The 25,503-nt window shown below is 40.4% G+C and overlaps 1 protein-coding gene across 5 annotated transcripts in view; it reads right to left on the reverse strand.

Moving 5' to 3' along the window:
* Positions 1-25,503, reverse strand: part of agbl5 (AGBL carboxypeptidase 5) — a 116,117-nt gene that overhangs the window by 88,929 nt on the left and 1,685 nt on the right. For all 5 annotated transcript variants that reach the window (XM_048596854.1, XM_020512682.2, XM_048596853.1 and 2 more), the window contains exons 2-3: positions 20,507-20,809; positions 11,552-11,723 (exon numbers count right to left, since the gene is read on the reverse strand). In XM_048596854.1, the coding sequence (XP_048452811.1) occupies positions 11,552-11,723; positions 20,507-20,730 (396 nt within the window). In that variant the 5' untranslated portion in view covers positions 20,731-20,809. The remainder of the gene's footprint in view (positions 1-11,551; positions 11,724-20,506; positions 20,810-25,503) is intronic.

The following is a 25,503-nucleotide window of genomic DNA, read 5'->3' on the forward strand; positions in this document are numbered from 1 at the left end:
GCAGTTCTTTGCTGGGAATTCTTCCATGAGTTTGTTTTTAAACAATTGATGGATCTAAATCCAAATATTCAAAAATGATAAGTGTTCAGAATGGACTTGTGTTAGTTACTTGTGTTTCGTCACAAAATGTTTAAAGAGTATGCATCCTGCAAAGAACAGACAATACACTCGAGGTAACCTATTTAAATTTAACATAAAACTACCACTGCTTTTCATATAACCAAACAAGGAATTTAAAACATCAATAATGAAAACAAATAAATGCATGCATATCAACAAGATTCAGAAACAATTTAGAAAATGAAATATTTGAAACTTAATAAGTGTTCAATATGTGAAACAATGGGGTGGGGGGGAACCAACTTCAGAAATATATTGGGTCATAACTTACTGAAAAATACGTTTAGAAGCACATGATTATTAACATGCTGATCAGCCAGCCAATTGTGGAATGGAAGAGATTTGCAAATCTTAAGGTATCACAAGTTGCTGGAGAAGACTCATAAAAGCAGCATTCCACCATCAACCTCACTATGAGATATACATGGCTCTACTATATAGAACCACACGGTCCAACACTTTTTCCAAGTAATTGAATAGGAAATTGACATAAGATTGGGATAAATATCTCCAAAGATGTTAACAGCCTTGACCGAGGTACCCTCACAAATGAGAGTTGAGAAAGTGAGCAACAGGGAAAATAAAATGGAATAAATGCTTCCAAAAAACTGCAAAAGAAAATGATGTGATACTAGCCCAGGACCAACAAGAACCTCATTCTCCATATTTTAATTCAGATTTTCATAGTATTCGAAGTTACAAGTGATATCCTATATATCACTATCCCTTCACGTTCCTGCAATTTTTGGCATGGGTAATCACACCTTCCTCCTCCAACATCCAGCTGCATGGGCTCATTTAGTTATAGCCTCAGAATCACATGCAATGGCTTCACTTTTCATTACTGCAGTTCCCCAATAATCCCCTTCCCCTACTTCTCATCTACATGCTGCCTGTCAACAACATCGTCCAAAATCACAACAGCAAATTTCAGATGCACCATGATGACTCCAAGTTCAACTTCAAACCCTACACTTACTTTAATTTGTCAGATCATTTGTCTAACATCCAGTCCGAAATGAGCAGAAACTTCCTCTATTAAATACCAACAAAACCAAAGCTATTTTCTTCAGTCTGTGCTACAAAGTCTACTTGACTTCAAACCGAAACCATAAGACAGAGCAGCAGACACAGAGAAACATAAAACATAGACTACAGGAACAGGTGTCACTCATTCAACGTTTCGAGTCTGCTCCACTATTCATACGATCATGGCTTATCATTAAATTAAGTACTTTCTCCCCAAACTCACTGATTCCTTTAGCCCTCCGAATTCTACTTACCTCCTTCTTGAAAATACTACTCACTGACAGAAGAAATTACAGCATCATGGCTCAGTGGTTAGCGCTGCTGCCCTGCCTCACAGCACCAGGGACCCGGGTTCAATTCCAGCCTCAGGCCGAATAGAGTTTGTACATTCACCCCATGTCTGTGCGGCTTTCTTCTGGTGCTTCAGTTTCCTCCCACAGTCCAAAGTGCAGGTTAGGTGGATTGGCCATGCTAAATTGCCCAGAGTGTCCAGGGATGTGCAGGCTAGGTGGGTTAGCCATGGGACCATGCAGGATGCTCTTTGGAAGGGTCAGTATGGACACGATGGGCTGAATGGCCTGCTTCCACACTGTAGGAATTCTGTGATTCATCTCAGTCCCAAATGGCTTAACTAGAATCCTTAGACTGTGACGTCAGTGTTGGATTTCCTGGTGATCGGGCACATCTTCCTGCCATCTAGTCCTATTAGAATTTTCTAGGTTTCTATGAGATCCTCCCTCATTCTTCTAAAATCCAGTGAATATAATCCCCTTTATACCTCAGGCCTGCTATCCCAGGAAGCAGTCTGGTAAACATTTGTTGTACTTCCTTAGATATGGAGACCAAAATTGCACACAAACTCCAGGCATGGTTTCGCCAAGGTCTTGTACAATTGCTGCAAGACATTCCTGCTCCTGTATTCAATTCCTCTCGCTATAAAGGTCAACATACCATTTACCACTGCCATTCTGTAAGCTATTCAGCCCATTGAATCTGCTCTGGCATTCAGTGAGATCATGGTTGATCTGATAATCAACTCCATCTTCTTGCCTTTTCCCCATAACCCTGATTCTCTTCCTGATTAAAAATCTCTCTCTCTGAGCATGAAATGTATTTAATGACTCAACCTCAACGTGCCCTCTGTGGTAAAAAAAAAAAATTCCACAGATATAAAAATTCCACACACACAGGGAAGAAATTCCTCCTAATCTTTGTTTTAAATATGTGACCCTTTAATGCCCTGTCGTCCTTGCCTCTCCCACAAGCAGAAACAACCTTTCCACATCAACCTTCAAGTCCCCTAAGAATTTTGCATATTTCAATAAGGTCACCTCTCATTCTTCTATATTTCAACAAGTACTAATGAACTCAACCTCTCTTCACAAGGCAGTTCCTTGATACCTTCCATCAGCCTAATGAACAACCTACAGACTACCTCCAATACCAGTATATCTTTCATTAGATAAGGGGCCAAAAACCGTAGTTTGGCTGAGGTCTGACTACTGCCTTGTATAGTCTTAGCAAAACCTCATTACTTTTACACCCCATTCCCTTTGAAATAAAGGCAAAAACCCCATTTGCCTTCGTATTACCCCCGAAACTGAATGCTAGCTTTTTGTGATTCATGGATGAGGACTCCCAAATCCCTCTGTTCCTTAGCTTTCTGCAGTCTTTCTCCACTTAAATAATATTCATCTCTATTTTTCCTGTCAAACTGCATAACTTCACATAATATTCCATCTGCCATTTTTGCCCACTTTCTTAACCTGTCTATATCCTCTTGCAGACTGTGTCATCCTCACCACTTGTGTTCCCACTTATTTTTATGTCATCCGCAAAATGGCCATTGTACATTCACTTTCCTCATCCAAGTCATTAATATATATATAAAACTGTAGCCCCAGCACTGATACCTGGGGCACACCATTAGTTGTAGGGTGCCATCCTGAAAATGCTCCCCTTACCCCAACTCTTTGTCTTATATTCATAAGCCAATCCTCTATCTATGCTAGTATATTATCTCCAACACCATGAGCTATTATCTTATTAAGTAGTGAAATGTATAGTATCTTATCAAAAGCCTTATGAAAACCCAAACGTATTACATTCACAGCTTCCCCTTTCTCCACCCTACTTGATACTTCAAGGAATTGTAGTAAATTTATCAGGCATGGGTTCCCCTACATGCAAGCCATGCTGACTCTGCTTGATCATATTGTGTATTTCTAACTGCTCTGCTGTTATATCCTTTACAATAGCCTCAGACATTTTCCCAATAACAGATGTTAAGCCAACTAGCTTATAGTTACTTGTTTGTTGTCTGCTTCCCATTTTTGAATAAAGGTATTACACGGGCAGTGTTCCAGTCCTTGGGAATTTTCCACAATCTAAGGATTCCTGGAAGATTACTACCCATGCATGCGCTATCTCTGTTGCTACTTCCTTTAATATCCTAAACTGCATCCCATCAGGCCTAGTTCAACTGCCCTCTCCATGGCAACTATCAGCGGCTAAATAGATACCTGACAAGCTTAGTGTCACAATGGAACCCAAGATGAACTTCTAACCACATATATCCACTCTACCAGCAAGACAGTCTAAACCTGTTACACTGCCCCACTCCTCCTCTACCCTCTCTGTGAAGAGAATTAATAATGGAAAACACGGAAATGATGGGAGCTTTGACAGGTATTTTACGTCTGTTTTCATGGTAGAAGACTTAGCAAATCTCCCAAAAATAACTGAAATTACTAAGAAAGTCAGAGGTTCCAAGAGGCAGACTTAGGCTCCTTCATTCAACATTTTGCATGGAAAAAGAATAATGTTCAAGTTGAAATACTATACATGAACTACAGAATTTCTGGTTGAAATAACTAATAAAATACATCATTAAATATTGTAGAAATACCATATATGGCAAATCTCCTGTTCAATACAGTATTTAAAAATTACACATTAGTATTTTTAAGATTAACCAGGCTCTATCTTGTGGCAAAAGTCGGTCAGTGCCAGGAGTTGCAGGTGCCAATCAACTTCTGCCAATAGACGGAGCCCTTCGGTAGAAGGTCAAAATCAATGAGGAAAAGAAAATGGCTTCAAAGGCAAATGGACTGGCGTTGGATAACAGCAGAGGAAGGCAAGGTCAAAAGGGAGGATGCAAGGCCTTGTTGTGGGGGGGACCCTAGAGCAATCTCCTGGCTTTGAGAGGTTCGAGGTGAACCCAGTGAGATCTAGAGTCAAGGCTTAGCGTGGACTAGAAGCTAGGTGCCAACATGTATAGGGTTGGAAGGACTGTTATCCTGAACTTGTTATTTTTTTTTATTTTCCTAATTTATTCCTATGATCTGTAATGCCAGACTTTGTATTTCTTTACTTTTCTAATTTTCTTTCACCCTAAGCATTTGTACTTAAGAAATCTGTATCTAGGTATCTTTGTCTCTAAGATGGCACCATAAGTGGCAACTTGCAAACTTTTCACTGTACACATTTGAGTACATGTGACAGTGCTAATTCTAATTCTATTCAACAACTCTATCTAGAGACAACAGCGTGTGTAGAAGGGACACCAGACCGAAAGCCACACAGAATATTTTCACATCATAGTCAGAGAGTTGTACAGCATAGAAACAGACTCTTCAGTCCAACCCGTCTATGCTGACCAGAGATCCTAAATAAATCTAGTGCCATTTGCCCAGCATTTGGCCCATATCCCTCTAAACCCCTCCTATTCATATACCCATCCAAATGCCTTTAAATGTTAATTGTATCAGCATCCACCACACCCTCTGGCAGCTCATTCCATACACGCACCACCCTCTGCATGAGAACACTGCTCCTTAGGTCCCTTTTAAATCTTTCCCATCTCATCTTAAACCCATGCCCTCTAGTCTTGGACTCCCCACCGCAGGGAAAAGTCCTTGTCAATTTATCCTATCCATGCCCCTCATTGTTTTATAAGCCTCTACGAAGGTCACCTGTCAGCCTCCAACACGGCACGGAAAATAGCCCCAGCCTATTCAGCCTCTCCCTATAGCTCAAACCCTCAACCCTGGCAATATCCTTGTAAATCTTTTCTGAACCCTTTCAAGTTTCACAACATCCTTCCAATAGCAGGGAAACTAGAATTGCACACAGTATTCCAAAAGTGGCCTAACCAATGTCCTGTACAACAGCAACATGACCTCCTAATTCCTTTCTCAATGCACTGACCAATAAAGGCAGGTGTACGAAATGTCTACCTGGGACTCAACTTTCTATGAACCTGCACTCCAAGGTCTCTTTGTTCAGCAACACTCCCCAGGGCCTGACCATTAAGTGCAAAAGTCCTGCCTTAATTTGCCATTCCAAAGTGCAGCTCCTTGCATTTATCTAAATTAAACTCCGTCTGCCACTCCTTGGCCCACCTGATCAAGATCCTGTTGTACTCCCGAGGTAACCTTCTTCGCTATCCACTATACCTCCAATTTTGGTGTTATCTGCAAACTTAATAACCATACCTCCTACGTTCACATCCAAATCATTTATATAGATGTTGAAAAGCAGTGAACTCAGCATTGATCTTTGTGGCACTCTGCTAGTCACAGGCCTCCAATCTGAAAAGCAACCTTCCACCACCACCCTATGTCTTCTACCTTTGAGCCAGTTCTGTACCCAGTTCTGTTTTTCTGAAGAAGGGTCTAGGCCTAAAACGTCAGCCTTACTGCGTTCATCCAGTTCTACACCTTGTTATCTCTGTACCTAAATAGCTAGTTTCTCCCTGTATTCCATGTGATCTAACCTTACCAACCAGTATATCTTGAGGAACCTTGTTGAATGCCTCATCTTTTTTTCCTTTAAGAACTGACAATTCTTTGGCCTAATTTTTTTTTTGTGAAGTGTTAATCTCCCTAGGGAAAGCTTTAGTTTTTCTCTAACTGGTGTGTGCATGTCCATGTTAGTATAAATACATACCCTTCCAAATAACCTGCTGTATTCCAAACTGTGTTCATAAGGTTTGCCTCTTTACTCACCAAGTCATTTTTTTAATAAATCAGTTGTTCCATTTCTCAACAAAGAAACCAGATTGTTGGATTTATATTATATTTGGTAATATTGATAACTGGGTAAAACTTGCTTTTTTTTAAAACATAGGTTCTGCCCTGTGGAGTAACAGAACTAGAGAAAGACAGTGCACTTCTCCCATATTGGTTATAACCAATGTACATCAGTTTCCGATTAAGCAATGCCTTGACTTTAAAACTCTCACCTTCTGCAGCATTACCATCCCCAGCTTTGTTACTTCCTCTGGCCCTACAAATTGCAAGATATCTATGGTCCCCCAGTCCTAGCCTTCTGCATTCCCACTTTATCAGTGTGCTGTCAGCAGTAATACATTCAGCTGCCTAGACTCTAAAACTAACCACGTATCCAACAGTTTTAACACTCTCTGAAGGAACCTACCTTTTCCATCAAGCTTCTGGTCAGCTGACTTTCTCCCTGACTCAACATTTTTTTTTAAAAACAAAAAATGCACTCCTAATGTTCCACTACATTAAAGGAACTTGACAATTGCAGATTGTTGGTATTCGTGAACAACTATGTTAACTGAATATACATTACTTTCTAATCCAAACTGCAAGACAAATCAGAAAAGTAGAAGAGCAAAGTGACCTTTATTATAATTGCTCAAAAACATGGAGTTTATTTAAAGAAGTTAATCCCAAACCTTTTTGCAGTACTAAATCTATGGATCATCAATATCTTCCCAAATGTATTTGGTTGGTGATCAGTAATAAGATCAACATTATCATAGCCTTGAACAAAATATTTCCATTATTTTCTTTCTAAAAATGAGATTAAAGCCTTCAACAAGGTTCTGCACAGCAGACTAATTAATAAAGTTAGGTCAGATGGGATTCAGAGTGAGCTTGCCAATTGGATACATAATTGGCTTAACAGCAGGAAACAGAGTGGTGGTGGAGGGTTGCTTCTCAGTCTGGAAGCGTGTCACCAGTGGGGTGTTCTACAGGGATTACTTCTGGGCCCTCTTTGTTTGTTATTTACTTAAATGATTTGGATGAAAATAGAGTGTAGAAGGCATGGTTTGTAAGTGTGCAGAGACACCAAAACTCACGGCATATTAGACAATGAAGAAAGTTTTCTAAGATTACAAAGGGAACTTGATCAAATGGGTCAATGGGCAGAAAAGTGGCAGATGGATTTCAATCTGGACAAATGCGAGGTATTGCATTTTGGTACAACAAACAAGGGTAGGGCTTATACAATTTTTGGGAGCACTTTGTGTGGTGTTGTAGAACAGAGAGACCTGGGGATGCAGGTACATAATTCTTTGAAGTTCGCGTCATATATAGACAGTGTGGTTAAAAAGGCATTTGGCACACTTGCCCTCATTGCTCAGTCTCCTGAGTATAGGAGTTGGGAAGTCATGTTGATGTTATACAGGACACTGGTGAGGCCTCTTCTGAAATACTGTGTCCAGTTCTGGTCACCCAGTTATCAGAAGGATATTATTAAGCTGGAGAGGGTTCGGAAGAGATTTACCAGGATGTTGCCAGGTATGGAAGACCCAAGTTATAAAGAAAGGCTGGATAGGCTGGGACATTGTTCACTGGAGCGTAGCAGGTCGAAAGGCAACCTTATAGAAGTTTACAAAATAAGGAGGGGTATAGACAGAATTAACGGTTGTTGTCTTTTCCCTAGGATGGGGGACTTCAAGACTGGGGGCACATTCTTAAACCTTTCTCCTCTCAACTTAAAAAGGACTTGAGGGGCAAATTTTTCACACAGAGGGTGGTTCACGTGTGGTAAACTTCCTGAAAAGTGGTGGATGTGGGTATGATTACAACATTTAAAAGACATTTGGATAAGTAGATGAATAGGAAAGGTTTGTCACCGCTACAGACGTCAGATCAGTCTTTCTGGGAGTCAACCCAAGGAAAGCGACGGGCCCGTACAGAGTACCTGGCCGAGCACTTGGATCCACTGCGGACCAACTGGTGGAGGTATTCACAGACATCTTCATCCTCTCCCTTCTACAAGCCGAAGTCCCCACCTGCGTCAAGAAAACCACTGTCATCCCATTACACAAGAAAGCACATACAACGTGCCTTAATGACTACCGCTCAGGGGCTCTGACCTCCATAATCATGAAGTGCTTTGAAAGGCTGGTCATGGCCCACAGCACCTCTAGTCTCCCAGCCAGCATTGATCCTCTATAATTTGCCCACCGACAGGTCCACAGTGGATGCCATTTCCCTAGCTCTGCAGTCATCCCTGGAACATCTGGACAACAAGGACACCTACGTCAGTCATAGAAACATAGAAGATAGGAGCAGGAGGCGGCCATTCGGCCCTTTGAGCCTGCTCAGACATTCTTCACAATCATGGCTGATCATCCAACTCAACAGCCTAATCCTTCTTTCTCCCCATAACCTTTGATCCCATTCGCCCCAAGTGCTATATCTAGTCGTCTCCTGAATACATTCAATGCTTTGGCATCAACTACTTCCTGTGGTAATGAATTGCACAGGCTCATCACTCTTTGGGTGAAGAAGTGTCTCCTCATCTCTGTTCTAAATAGTCTACTCCGAATCCCCAGACAGTGACCCCTCGTTCTGGGCACACCCAACGTCAGGAATATCCTCTCTGCATTTACCCTGTACAGTCCCGTTAGAAATTTAAATCTCTATGAGATCCCCCCCCTCATTCATCTGAACTTCAGCAAAAACAATCCCAACCTAGTCAATCTCTCCTCATACATCAGACCCGCCATCCCCAGAAACAGCCTGGTAAACCTTCGCTGCACTTCCTCGAGGGCAAGAGCTTCCTTCCTCAGAAAAGGAGACCAAAACTGCATATAATATTCTACGTGTGGTCTCACCAAGGCCCTGTACAACTGCAACACATCCCTGCTCCTGTAATTGAAACCTCTTGCGATAAAGGCCAACAAACCATTTGTCTTTTTTACCACCTGCTGCCCCTACATGCTTACTTTCAGCGACTGGTGCACAAGAGCGCCCAGGTCCCGCTGCCCACTCCCCACTCCCAATTTACAGCCGTTCGGGTATTAATCTGCCATTTGTTTTGCTTCTGAAGCAAATAACTTCAGTTATCCAAATTAGACTGCATCTGCCATTGACCTGCCCACTCACCCAACCTGTCGAGATCATGCTGAAGGATCTCTGCATCCTCGTCACAGTTCACCCCCCCACCCAACTTGGCATCATCTGCAAACTCCTGCTCATCAACAACAGCTGTGCCTTCAAAACCATTCTCCACTCCGGACAGATCTTGGCTCCGTCCTTTGCAACTGGATCCTCAGCTTTCTGACACACAGACCACAATCAGTAAAGATAGACAACTGCACTTCCTCCACAATAACACTCAACACTGGAGCCCCCCAATAATGCGTTCAGTCCCCCACTATATTCCCTGTACACCCATGACTGTGTTGCCAAACTCTGAATAAACTCCAACTACAAGTTTGCTGATGACACCACTGTGGTAGGACAGATGTCTAACAACGATGAGTCAGAACACAGAAAGGAGATAGAGGGCTTGGTGACACGGTGCAACGAGAACAACCTCTCAACATTGGCAAAACTGAAGAAATGATCATTGACTTGAGAGAAGGGAGGAGAACATTCCCCTATCTACATCAACAGAGCTGATGTTGAGTGTGTGGAGAACATCAAGTTCCTAGAAGTGACGATAACCCACAACCTGTCCTGGACTTTCCATGTAGATGCGAAGATCAAGAAGGCACAACAACACCTCTTCTTCCTCAGACGGCTCAGGAAATTTGGCATGTCCACAAGGTGTCTCAACAACTTTTACAGATGTACCATTGAAAGCATACTGTCCAAATAGATACAGAAGCTTGAACAGACACAATGACAGGTCCAGGAACAGCTTCTTCCCAGCTGTTATTAGACTGATGAATGGACTCTCTAACTTCAAGTAATGCTGATCTTGCTAATGTTGATCTTGCCTAGCACACGCCCTATGCGACATAAGTTGTGTCTCTGCCTAGTTTTTTTTCATCTTATGAACTGTATGTCCTAGCTTACTATGATCTGCTTGTACAGCTTGTAAACAAAGCTTTTCACTATACTTAGGTACACATGACAAATAAACTCAATAAATACTTGGGTATGGGTAAGGAGCAGGCAGGTGGGACTAGCTTAATTTGGGATTATGTTCGGCATGGACTGGTTGGACCAAAGGGTCTGTGTCTGTGCTGTATGACTCTATGACTCTATGACTATGACTGGAAATCCATGCACACTACATCTGTGACATCAATGTGCACAACCTGAAGCTCACTTTCCAAAGGAAGACAAATAAGGGTTGGGGATTTGAATTTCTTTTTAAATCAGTACTGCAGCAAATGCAAATTCTACTTCTAATTAGCAACGAGTAATGTGTGAAAACAGCTACCAACCTTGAACAGGAATGTTGTCAATGGAAAACTAACTCATGTCACACACACCACACCTGAACTTTCATTCTCAAAGGAAAGTTCCCAGTATGCCACATTTACCCTGGAAACAAGTGCTACAAACAATGGAAATCCTCATTTGGAGAGGAAGGGATACATGCTGGATTCAACCCCCATCCAAACGTTTCCCCAGGAATGATTGGAACAGTTACAGGAAGTGTCAAAACAGACTTTTAAGAAGGGCGACACCTCCAGGCTCTGAGACTCTGTCCCAGCTGTGGTTGAATAATAGGCTAAGAGAAACACTATTTTCATTCTATGTCAAAACATGATCCCAGCCACACCCAAAGGGCCCTTATTTCCTCCATACCCGTCTATGCCCCTGCTCATCCTCATGGCTCTCTGTACACAAACGGGGCCACAACACATAACCTACCATTCATACCCACGTCCTCTTATAAATCCCTTTGTCAACTAGAACATTTCTAATTCCTATAGATGTGGCTACAAGTTGACTTTGTATATAAGATTATCCCTTTCTGGACAAAATGCTTATTTAGGCCTACAAAGTATACAAGTCAACCCCTCCAGTTTTCAAATACTTGATGCACGTTTATTGCTATTAGCACATTAGGAATTGGCTTCCATTTTTTAGTTAGGAAATACATGTTTAGAGTTACACACACCTTACAAGTCAGCAAATGGGATTGCGCAGGCAATGAGTTGAAGACACACCCTCGTGTGCAGACTGCACATGGCAACTAACATTCAGATTTTTATTCATATTTCAAAATGGGAAACGACACCAACACCAACACCAACAGTTCACATTTTATACTCAGCATGTAAGCTGGCTCCTGTTTTTGGAAGGAGTTTACAAAGCTTCAAAGACTAACTATATGCCACAATCGACAGGATGCAAAACAAAACTCTACAAGATCACCAATTCCAGAATTTCCATACTTCATATGTTGGTCTTTCTCGCACCCGCTCCCAACGTGGTCTTCCAGGAAGAGTCTTTACTAATGGTGCCATTCCCTGCGAGTACAGTTTGCTCTGCTTATTCATATTCATGATATTGATTTTAATAACTTTACTCGGAATTCCTCCCTTCACGCTAAAATAAAACCAGGACCTGAAGATAAAGACAAAATAAATAATAGTCAATATGTTGCATTAATTCAAGTGTCAGATCATAAAAAAATTGATAAAAAAAACAATTATGTTGACCAATTTCTTTCCTCAGGTTCATCAGTTCCAATCAATGAATATGAAGAAATATCCCTGAAAATAATCTAAATTTGCTTAGTTTGTTAAAATCATCAGATTTGCTGGAACAAAGAGTCAATCCACGTCATCCATTACCAGATTAATAGTCATGTGAAACAACAACAATAAAGTTGCTAATTAATTGAGGGAAACAATCTCCATCAATTAATCTTTAACTGACTCGACATGAAATGAGGCGAAAAACTCGGAGAATCACACATCCGAAGTCACCTGCCATTCCAACCATCTCTTATATGTGTTACATCTAGTTATTCGTATAATGAATACTGACTGTTATTTTCTGAAAGAAATCTAGCTAATTTAAATCTAAATGAATCAATACTTACTCATTCCACTTTCTCCATGACAGCCTGTTCCATAACTTAATTCTGAATTTACCCCTCCTTAAACACAGACTATCCCATCTGGTTCCACTGTTCTGGGCAAAGTGAAATTGCTAATCATGGTTCACTTTTGCGAGAACTATTACATAGCCAATAAATTTGCTGCTTTTTGGGGTTATGAAACTTTTCCTGTGGAAATGTGTGCAATAATAACATTATTGATCCTCATAATCAAACCTCTCCATTCTCAATCATTTTTGTTGCACTCCATTAACTTTGTCATTTAGATTAAGTAAACAAATAGTTTACAAAAACACAAGAATAATTAAGACAAACTTATTTTCTAAATGAATTAAAAAATAAAAGATGTATTTGTATAACTTCTTTCACATCCTCTGGGCATACCAAAGTACTTGCATACAAGTAATGACAAACAAGTAGAAGCTCTCTGGCCCAGCTTGTCCCATGTAATTATGATTCCTGGTGCAACACAAGAATATACTCTCCTACCCACCCAAAGCTTAGGAGGAAGAAATCTGGAAATTTCTCTCCATCTCATTTAGGTTACTGGGCAGCCACCTATCCAACAATTTAATTCTTGGCACGTAACTAGATCTGGCTTATTCAATTTAACAGTGACACCCTAGGTGCAACCAAATTTAAACAACTGGAGAAAGCTGTCAACTGGAATCTATTCTCTGTGTCTTTTTTTTTTAAAATGTATTTATATGTTGAATAAGTCTACAGTTCTCCACTGTACAGAGTTCCAACCCTTTTAGCCTATTTCAATAGCCAAGAGGTCAGAATTTGAATGCAGAGATAGCAACGAAGCACAGAAGATTATGAAACAAGCGGAAAATCAGATTTTAATTCTGCTTGTGCTCAGCCTCCCTGGCACACTGCAGCAGATACTGCCCAGAAGATTATAGATAGGATGAGGAAGGATTTGAAAAATTGAATGAAAGTTTTAAAATTGTGTATTTCCAGAATGGTACCTTATGGAAAATGGTAAGCACAGAAGAAAAAGATCCAAATGTGTTCAAGAAGAACAAAACTATAGTGTATATATACACCAAACCATTCCTTTCCAAATTGACAAAATGGGAAGCACTTGATTCCCAGACAGACAGTCAGGCACTGAAGCCTACAGAATATATTTGACACACTCAATATACCACTATAAGGATGGAAAGCACCAAAGCTCAATACTGTGGACATGTTATGTAGTGGACTAGCTGAAGCACTAAATTTCATGCTAATTAGATAGCTATCATAACACACCTAAGCATCCAAACAAGACGCCATACAACCCAAACAGCTTCAGAAGAAAAAGGCCTACAACAAGATAGTCTGATAAATTCTAGCGAACCTGCCTGTTGCCTTTCTATGCAGGAGATCCATCCTCTCAGAAAATATTTGTTGCATAAAAAGCAGACTTTTTTAGCTGCTGGTGCCTCAAGTATGTTATATGAAATGGTAGATGTAGTGCATTTGGATTTCCAGGTGTCATTCAATAAAGGTTTATTGCACAAGATACGAGCTCATATTTTTGGGGTACTATGATTGCACAGATTGAGGTTTGGTTAACACTGAAATCAGTTTTTGTACGTCTATAAGGTCCCTCACCAATCTGTACAGATGCATCATTGTCCGTGTGCATAACGGCCTTGTATGGCAACTGCTCTGCCCAGGAGCGCAAGAAATTACAGAAGCTTGTGCGCACAGCCCAGACCATCACAGAAGCCAACCTTCCATCCATGGACTCCATTTACACGGCTCGCTGCCACAGAAAGGCTGCCAACATCATCAAAGATGCATCGCAATTTGGTAATGACCTCCTGGAAGCCCTTCCGTCAGGCAGAAGATACAGAAGCCTGAACACACGCACAAGCAGGTTCAGGAACAGCTTCTTCCCATCTGTTATCAGACTGATGAATTGACTCTCTAGCCTCAAGTAAAGTTGATCTCACCTAGGAGTATATCCTGAGCAATGTAACCTTAATGTCTTTATCCAAGTCTTTTTGATCTGTACATCCTTTGCTTACTATGATCTGCCTGTACCAGTCATAATCATAACTTTTCACAACATTTTGGACAATATGACAATAAATAAATCAAAATATTGTTCTTTTTCAGGTTGAAAAGATATAACTTGTGGAACACCATAGAGATCAGTCCAAGGGCCTCAATTATTTCCTACCCCTATTAATGTCTTGGAGAAGGGCAGCATTTAATGCATTCAAATTTGCTGAAGGTACAAAAAATATGTGGAAGGGTATGTTCTGATGAGAATTTAAGGAATCTTCAAGTGAACATAGGTTGAGTCAGTGGGCAAAACTTGGCACATGGAATTTAGTGCACAGGCGTACAGTGTAAGGACATGCACTTTCGTAGGAAAAGTTAAAAGGAAGTCCATTGTTTAAATGGAAAGAGACTCCAAAAACGTGCAGTGGGGTGTTCTTATGCATAATACATTAGAATTTAGTATACAGATGAAGCAAATAATTGAGAAGGCAAATGGAATTTTGGCCTTAAATGCTAAGGGCAGAATTTAAAAATAGTGAAGTCTTGCTACAACTGCACAGGGTGTTGTTGAATGTATACTTAAAAAACTGTGTACAGTTTTGGTCCTCATCTTTAAGAAAGGATACACTGGCATTGGAAGCAGTTCGAAAGAAGTTCACTAGGCAAATCCCTAGAATGAAAGGGTTGACTAATCAAGATTGGCTAAACAGGTTAGCACTTTATTCATTAGAGCATATTGAGGTTGGTTGGCTTACTGAGCTGGTTTGTTGTTCCGCAGACGTTTCGTTACCATGCTGGGTAACATCATCAGACCTACGGGCGTAACACGCTCAAATTGGCACGAAAATGGGAAAACTACGCCAAACAAGAGCGCAACCCATGAACAACTCTACTTCCTACATGGATGCCTCAGGAACCAGGTATTACCACGCAGTGTAAGGTACAAACCACCCATCAACAACCCACAAGCCCGCAAAACAGCTGAACAAGACTGCCGCAAGATGGTAAGGGTAATGATAAACGACGCACACAACCGGCTCCACAAATACAACAGAGAAATTACACGCCAAAAAACTTTATTCCTGGAAGCTACCAATCAAGACTGGACAACGGACATGGAACGAGCCATCAACATCAGCCAACAGTCCACAAGAGCCAAGAAAAATAGACCTTTCAAGACAAGCTAGCCACACTTACCCACAAAAACGACAACAACAGAACAGACACCTGGATAAGAAACCTCTCTGACAGGAAACCGACAGACACAGAAAAAGCCGTTCTCACCAGAGAACTGAACTACAACTACAGGGACGCCAACAAAACAGAATTCCTAGCCACACTGGAAGCCACACTAAGGACCAACAATATCAACAAAGAAACACAACAAACAATAAGACAGACAGTAATCCCGACACTAACCAGAAGGAGCGAACTCAACACCCTCAACAGATTGGAAAGACAGGCCCTGGAAGGACTGAAGAAGGACAAGAACATCACAATACTACCCACAGACAAAGGGCGCATGACAGTGATACTGAATAAAAGGGACTACATCTCCAAGGCACAGGCACTGCTCGCCGACGAAAACACATACCGGCCAGTACAAACTGACGCGACACCGCAACTAGGCAACAAAATCCTCTACACGCTAAAAAGATTTAAACAGGCAGGACAGATCTTAAGAATGAAACCCGAAGGAACCAACACACCCCGATTCTATGGCCTCCCGAAAGTGCGCAAGCTGGAAGTACCCCTTAGACCCATAGTCTCCCTACCAGGCACTCCATCACACAGCTTAGCCGAGGAACTACAAAGGAGACTCAGGCACTTAGTCAGCAAGTCATCCCACTCTATCCACTCAGCCCAAGAATTCCTCAACTCCATCAAAGACATAAGGATAGACAATGAGGAGACCATGATATTGTTTGATATCACTGCCCTATTTACATCAATAGACATACCACCAGCAAGGGAAACAATGACAGCACGACTGGAACAAGAGCAATACCCCAGTGAAACCATTTCCACAGACAACATGCTCAAACTACTGGACCTATGCCTCACCACCCACTTCACTTTCAACGGCCAAACATACAAACAAATCAACGGGACACCTATGGGATCGCCTATCTCTGGACTCATAGCAGAGGCAGCGATGCAAAGACTAGAAAGGTCAGCCATTCCGCTAATTCAACCAAAACTATGGATACGCTACGTGGACGACAGCTTTGTCATCATTAAACAGACCAAACTAGAGGAGACACAAACTTATAAACAACACCCTCACTGGAATAAAATTCACCAGAGAGGAGGAGAAGAACAGCTCCCATTCCTGGATGTCGTGGTAGAGCACAAGACAAATAGGGAACTGCAAACGAAAGTACACTGAAAAGTCACACACACGGACCAGGTACTGAACTTCAACAGTAACTATCCCAGCACACACAAACGAAGCTGCGTGCGAACACTATTTAAACGGGCAACAACACACTACAGCAACACAGAACTACGCCAAAAGGAAGAAGAATACCTCTGAGGTTTTCAAGGATAATGGATATCCAAAAAAACTGGGTCAGAAGATGCCTACATGAACAACATCAGGAAGATACTACACGCCTCGACACACTCATCACATTACCCTACATCGGAATTAACCACAGGACTCTTACAACCGCGGGGCATCAGAGTGGCACACAAGCCCACATCAACCCTACGACAACTGCTCACCCGAACTAAAGACCCACTCCCCGCCATGGACAGGACCAATGACATCTACAAGATCCCCTGCAGAGACTGTGAAAAACACTACATCGGACAAACAGGAAGGAAACTAACAAGAAGGGTACACAAACACCAACTGGCTACAAAAAGACATGACCAATATTCACTCATCTCAATCCACATGGATAAGGAGAACCACCAATTCGACTGGGACAACACCAAAAATCCTGGGACAAGCTAAGCAGAGACAGGTACGGGAATTCCTAGAAGCCTGGCTTTCTTCGTGGAATGCCATTAATAAAAACATAGAACTCGACCCCATATACATTCCACTATGAAGGAAAACTGGAAGTGACGCAATCCAGCTCAACGGACTCCAGAATTTAAAAACCAGGCGGGAAAACACACCAACGCTTCATCGGAGGCTGCACTGGTGATGTTACCCAGCACGGTAATAAAACGTCTGCGGAACAACAAACTAGCTCAGCGAGACAACCAACTTCAACACTCACAACCAGAGCTACAAATTTACTCCAAAATCATTAGAGCTTAAAAAAATGAGGGATAATCTTATTGAATATACTTAATAACTAAGCTCCCACAGCCTCGTGGGGGGAAAACTTGAAAAAGTCACTATCCTCTGAGTGAAGACACTTTCTGTATCTCTGTCCTCAACAGCTTGCCATCATTCTAACAATGTGTTCCCTGGTTCTAGACCCCAGCCAGGGAAAAACATTCTTTCTACTTTCATAAGTAGTTTGTCTAGCTCTTTAGGTATTCTGTAAGTTACAATGAGATCATCTGTCATTCTTCCAAACTCTAAGTAAGAATAAAGAATAATATCTTCAATTTTTCTTCAAAAGATCAAAACCATGATCAGTCAAGTGAATCTCCATTGCACTCCCTCTATCGCAAATACACTCCTTTTCAGGTAAGGGGACCAAAAACTCTGCATAATACTCTTGGTGAGTATTATGGTTCTATACAATTGAAGCAAGATGTCATTACTCTTATACTCAAAACCTCTTGTGAAAAAGGCCACATACCATTTACCTTTCTAACTGCTTGTAGCACCTGCGTACTTATTTACAGTGACTAAGGAATAAGGACATCCATATTCCTTTGAACATCAACATTTCCCAATATCTTGCCAGTTAAGAAACACTGCACTTCCAACGCAACTCACACATCCCATCTGCCAGGTCTCTCCCACGCAGCCCGTCTAAATCCCCTTGATGCCTCTTCGCATCCTCCTCAAACACACACTTCCACGTCTCTCATCTATAAACTTGGAAATATTACATCTGGTATCCACATACAATCATTGTTTTAAATTTTGAACAGATGCAGCCCAAGCACTGATCCTTACAGTACCCTAGTCACAGCCTGCCAAGCTAAGAATTACCCACTTTTTCCTACTCTCTGTTGTGTCTGTTAATCACAATCTATGACAGATATATCCCACATGCATAAATTTTATTAATCGCCTGGTGTTGTATCTTATCAAATTCTGAAAATCCAAATACACCACATCCACCAGTTTTCCCTAATCCACTTTGCTGTTGTAGCATTCTCAAAATATTCCAACAGGTTGCTCTAACATGATTTCCTTTTCATAAATCCACGTTGATTCTACCTAATTGGATCATTGTTTTCTAAATGTCCAGTTATCACATGCTATATAATAGTTGCTAGTATTTTTGCTGCTACTCACATCAAACTAAAGGTCTGAAGTTTCCAGTTTTCTCGCTCCTTCCTTTTTTAAAAATATGAACAATATTCAAAACACAACGCAAAAGAAAAAAGGCAATGTAGCACTTGAAACCTTCTAAAATGTGGTACAGTTCCAGAATGTAAAGACCACCAATGCATCCACTTTCTCCGAGGCCATCTCCTTCAGCACTGTAGGTTGTATATCATATCCCAGGGATTTGACAAATTTCAGTCTCATTAATTTCTCTTTTTTTAAAACTCATTTGCTAGATGTATGCATCCCCCATTTCATTAAGTAATTAAAGTAGAAATATTCAAAAAAATGTTGAAAAATATATAGGAATAATGCCAACTAAGGTATTTTCACATTTTCATCCGCATGATCCTCTACTCAATGTTATGAAGTCAACATGAATAATCTAAAAGTCTTGCCTTTTCTGCAAAAATCTTAAGGAGGATCTGGGGATCATTTTTATCCAGAAAAAGGACAGGACTAATTTTTTCACAGGCCTTGATCAAGAAAAGCCAAATAAGCCAATCAGTGCCTGATGTCGCAAATGAGTCAAATAGGCCCCAAATCTGCAAAAAAAAAATCTCCAAGTATCTCTTCAACTTGTGCAGATGGACAATCATTTCTTGTTATGTTGTTCACCTAAGTTTTACTCAAATAGAGTCATAGATGCACTAGTGATTTATTAGTAATGGATCTTGGCAAACAGACCAGAATTCCTCTCATAGAGCCCCTTGAAATATGCATTGCTTTGGCTTATTGACTTTGGCTTATCATCAAATTCCAGTGATCATGGATTCACTTCCTTTTGCAACTCAGAGTGCTGACAGTGCGGGGGAAGCAGGCCATTCAGCCCATCGGGTCCACTCCGACTCTTCGAAGAGCATTCGACCCAGACCCATCCTATCCCTGTAACCCTGCACTTGCCATAGCTAATCCACCTAGCCTGCACAGCCCTGGACACTATGGACAATCTACCTAACCTAAGGAAACCCATGCAGGCACAGGGAGAACACACAAACTCTACACACTCGCCCAAGGCTGAAATTGAACCCGGGTCCCTAGCGCTGTGAGGCAGCAGTGCTAACTACTGAGCCACTCTCCCACCTTCATAAGAGTAAACCTCAAAAGTCACTTTAAAATGGAGGACATTTCTACTCATAAGGAAGGCAAAGTCATGTATTATAGTTGAATGAGTACTATAGAGTGGTGACCACAACGATAACAAAGCAAAGTCATCACAAATAATGTTCACTGCTTTCATGTGATTTTGAAACACACTCACTCTGATAAATTCACCTTTTATTGGAGTATGAAAAAAAATCTAGCATTTACAATTCCTAGGCATTTAACTTTAAAACTTGGAAAATGATGGGCATGTAGTAAGAAGCTTAACAAAGCTTGATGAAGCTTTAATAAAATGTAATTTGTAAATAGTACTACAATAGATTTTCACCTTCTGTCCAACAAACTGAAATGATAAACAATCTACTTGAACTATTTACAATCAAATCTATTTAGTACATATTATTGGTGAATTTTACCCAAAACTCATTATACTCATGATTAGTGATTAGAACATATTGAAATTCTCTTCCCTTTGCTTGTCAACATAAACCAATATGCCACAAGGTGATTCCATCCTCTAATGCCTATTATCATCAGATGCATCTTGTTATAATGCATTTTTTCCATACTTTCTCCTGTAATGAAAGGAAGTTTCCAGAGTTTCATGCAACAGTAATGTCATGGAAAATGATTATGGTTTATGCAGATTTAACCTGGCAACAAAATATCTATTTACCCCAAATGCACAAAAAAAACTCGTTAAATTACCTATTACCATTCTCGAACTCCGTATCAGCACAGTCCGGCTTGGTCCACACATTAAACTCACAATCTGGTGTGATTAACACATTTCCTAAATTTCCTGTGCCTGTACTGCCACCACTGGGAGTTGAATCCACTTCTCCTTCAGGATGCTCCACTTTTTCAACTTGAGCAATATTTCCAGAATCAAACTTGGAACTAAAAAGTAAGCCGCCACATCGAATTTCCATTTTTGCGGCAAGACAGAATATTTCAAGTTATCTTTCATTCTTCTGCGTGACACTGTGAGAGCAGTTATATCTTGAGCTTCTGTGCAGGGAAAGAAAATAATTATTCCCAAGTACTATAAAAGACAGTTAAATGGTTTACTGATTAAATAGAATTGCAGTAAAACTTAAACAAATCATTACCAAAAATTGTCTTGGTCTTTCAACATATCTGCCTAACCACTGCCTCATAGATTAAACTAATACCTTTTAAAATCAAGAAATTGAATATAAAAATCTCGAGGTGCAATTTTTTTCCAACATATAAAATCCCTGAAAAGATGGGTGTAGAATCAAAAAGGAAACTCTATCTCTATATAATCTCTTTCAAATATTAATAGCATAGGAAATAGTAAATCAGTGAGTTCCTACAGGAAAGACAAGGTCAGTCTCTGGGTCCAGTCTTCCAGTAAAAATTACAGTGAACTAGAGAAACAGAAAATTGCACAGCTGGAAAGAAATGCAAAACAAAAATATTTGCACAAACAGCTTATCCTGTAAAGGCTAGACGCCCATTTAATAAATATATGGTATTTGCAACTTAATAGTCTAGAAAATACATGACTTCTATGTTTTTCAAATCTTTCACTAACCGTTCACTGCAAACTGTAAGCAATTCAGAGAATGTGAATAAAAGCTGTCTGATGTTTAACGATGTTTAGAACCCATGCAAATCTGATCACACAGATTGGCCCCTTATAATTCTAGATGATCCTTTAGAACTGAAATGAGGAGGAAGAATTTCTTCAGCTACAGGGTGATAATCTGTGGAACTCATTGCCACTGAGTGCCATGAAGGCCAAGTCACTGAGTATTTAAGACAGATAGATGAGTTTGTAATTAGTAAGCGTTTCAAGGGTTACAGGGAGAAGGCAAGAAAATTGGGTTGTAAGACACATTAACCATATGGAGCAAACTTGATGGGCTGAATGGCCTAATTCTACTTCTATACCTTGTGTTCTTATGGTCAGATGATCACAATCAGCCAGAATACAGCACAAGTTGTCTGCCCTGCAATAACCAAAACCATTGACCTTATAAACTTTATGAAAAGCCTCAAACTTTGTGGGAATGTTTTTAAAAAGAAAACAAAGCTACAAGATTTGAAAGCCCCAGTAGGAGATCATGAGCAAGGCTCATAAATCACACAGCTTACAATTAACTCATAACTGTTGACATTCTGCAACCTTTCATAGATGCCATTCACTCCTGTTCCAACCCAATCATAGTTGTGTGATGTCCTGAGAAACCTTCCACAATCCTTAATCGTAAGAAAATTCAAACTATATAGGAGCAACAGCTCTAAACAAGATTCCTGGGGTAGTGGAAGGGCGAGGGCCCAAGAAGAGTATCACAGAAACTGATTTCAGAGCAAGAGGCCACTGGCAAGTGACTTAACAGATCTCCCCAAAAGCAATCCAAGGAAGCCTTGTCATTCTAGATACTCAGCACCGATTTTAAATAACATAGGCTAATCCAGGAGTGACATGTCAAAGACACTTCATCTTGTTTCTGACAACCCTCCTTCCTCATAACTGGACTCAAAATGCTGTCAGAAAATGTAATTATCAGGTTAGTGCAGGGAATTAGTTTAAATATTAAAACCCTATTCTGGCAATTTTAGGGACAACAGCTTGTACTTGTATAGCACTTTTAGCATAATAAAACGATCTCAAAGCACTTCACATTAGTGAATCCAACACCAAACCACATAAGCCCATAAGGAATAGGAGTAGGTCATTCGGCCCCTTGATTCTGCTCTGTCATTCAAAGGGTCAGACCTGAACCAGCATACTTCACATCCACTTTCCTGCCCTTTCCCCCATACGGATTGATTTTTCTACTGACCAAGAATCTCTGTCTCAACCTCCAAATATACACAAGGACTCTGCCTTATCTCAGCTCTCTACGATAAAGGAGTTCCAAAGACTCTCCACTATCTGAGAGAAATCATTCCTCATCTCAGTGTTCACTTGGCACCTCTTGATTATGAGACTGTCCCCTCTGGTCCTAGACTCTCCCATGGGGGAAATGTCATCTCACCATTTATCTATCAAGCCCTTTAAGAATCCAAGTTTCAATTAGATTACATCTCATCTTTTAAATTCCAACAAGTAGAGTCCCAATTTGTTCAACCTTTGCTCGCAAGGTATTCCCTCTATACCAGGATCATCCTAATGAACTTTTTCTGAAATGCCTGCAATGAAATAATATCGTTCCTTAAATAAAAGGGACAATAACTGCTCACAGTAGTTCAGATGTCTCACCAGCACCTTTGATTAGTTGCATAACGGTGCATACAGGTACATGAAGGGGTACTGAAGTAGATAATCATGACACTCATCACAGGTAGATTTTAAAGAGTGCCTTATTGGAGCAAAGGGAGGTAGCAAGACTTAATGAGCTAATTGTGCAATTTAGAGTCTTGGCAGCTAAACTAGCAATGCTAAAGCTACTGAAATCAAGGATACTTAAAAGGCCAGATTCAGCAAACTACAGAGATAGAGGGATGTGGAACTACAGATTACAGATCCAGGGCTTAATTTGAAAACAAGGATTCATCATTTTCAAATTAAGCCATTAATTAAACACTGTAGGAGGTCATTGAACAAAGTGCTGAAAAGTGAACCAAGGTTGTATATTAGAACGGGGCAAAGTTTTGGGTGACCAAAATTTATAGAAGGGTAAAACATGAACACAGCCAGGAATTTGTTGGGGTAGTCAAGTTGAGGTAACAGTCATCATTAAGTGACTGGATACATGGACAAAGTGGACAGTACACTGACAAATGAAATTACCTGAAGTATGGCAAGATTCTTTGATGTTTTAAGAAAGATTGAGGAGAAAATAGAAACTAAATGGTATATTTCAAGTAGGTGTGGGAACAGGGAGATCTGTCAGTGTGCTTCTACATATTCTTGAGTGTGACTGGACAACTGAGAAGGCAGTTGAAAGCAACTCTTGTGGCAGCATCATAAAGTCATGAGAAGTGTGACTGAATTATTTCTTGAGGCAAAGACAGTCGATCAAGATAGTTCAATAGGTGCTCTATGTATTAACTTTTGGACAGCACTCAAATATCCTGTGGTACACCTATTATTAACAAGATAAAGTCCACGAAATTTAAAGAGAATGTGGACATATGGATACAAAATTGGTCTAGCAACCGGAAGTGGAGCATGGCTGATTTTCAGACAGGAAGGTGATACATATGAACTTCCCTAAGGTTCAGTTTTAGACCCATTACTTTCTCATTTTTACTAAATAAATGCCAGAGACTTTAAAGTTAGAGAGCAATAAATGCAAACTTTGGCAAGATTGTACATGTGATCTGATAGGCTTCAGGAAAACAGGCAAGATACAATTGTATTGTATGGGAAGAGGCAGATGGAGTTCAACACAGAACGCTTTGGAGAGACACCTGGGAGGATGAAAGCGAAAAGACAGTAAACTAAATGGCAAATGTAAAAAAGTGTAGATGGACAGGAAAGCTTTATTGTCAATATTCACATGTCCTGAAAAAGGTGCAGCACATGTTAAATATTCTTGTGGTGAATTGGTAGCATCCCTATCTCTCAGGCCAAAGGGCCTGCAAGTGCCACTGCTCCAGAGGTGTGTCATAACACATCTGGACATGTTAATTAAAATATTTACAAGGCTACAGGCCAAATGGGACTATCAAGCAAATACTTAATGATGAGTGCAGACACAATGGCCCAAACAGCATCCTTTCATTCTAAACAGGAATGATCAATTAGATTACACATGGGTAAGGATTATACAGATATTTGAGTGATGGGTATCTGAACTTACCACCTAAAAAGGGTCTGCAAGGTGGGAACCCTCAACACATTTAAAGGAGCACTTGAAATACAACAGCATACTAGGCCACAAGCCAGGTGCTGGAAAATGGGATTAGAATAGATGGATGTTTAGTGACTGGCATGGACATGATAGATGAAAGGACCACGCTCCATGCTGCAAAACATCTAAGTTGATAAAGATGGTTAGAAAGAAGAAAATCACATGGGTTATTTGCACTTAAGTGTGTAGAATACAAAAGGGAGCCTATTATGCTCCAGTTTGTGAACAATTCTGCACACCACACTTCAGGAAAGGGACACCTTGTTTCTAGGCTCCCCAGCCTGAGGAAACATCTAGTCTGTCTCACTCGGTTAGTATTTTATGTTTCAATGAGATCCCCATTCTTCTAAACTCTAGTGAATAAATGCCCAGTTGAACCAAATCTCAAAATAATACAAAAATAAAATTCCACAGATAAATGTTGATGAAATAATTTTTATTTTTGAACAGTTTTCCTCAGTTACTGGGAGAAGATAATATCAGAACATTTTAAGGTCAAATACAGTGCAACATCAATTTATATACAACAATCACACAGTATGATAGCAGAGGGCTTTGAGCTAAAAAGAAAGCAGAACATGCTGATTTTAATGAAGTACATGGACAGATTGATTGATCAAGCATACATGAGAACACACATTGCTTTTGAATGGAACTGAAGACAGATAGGTTGGATACCAAAAACTTTGACAGTGGCAAGAGTAGTCTATCACTATTTGCGCAAATTATTCTTCAAATGCAATATGTGCAGATAAATATACACAAATATTCAAAGTTTAAATATTATTTGGGCAGAGTTTAACAGGTATAGTAGTATTAATCCAGTTTAAAATACTACCACCTCTGGAATGACAACTAAAATGTATACAAAAC

This window comes from Rhincodon typus, chromosome 5 (assembly GCF_021869965.1).
Source record: "Rhincodon typus isolate 14 chromosome 5, sRhiTyp1.1, whole genome shotgun sequence".
In the NCBI taxonomy this organism is placed as follows: Eukaryota; Metazoa; Chordata; class Chondrichthyes; order Orectolobiformes; family Rhincodontidae; genus Rhincodon; species Rhincodon typus.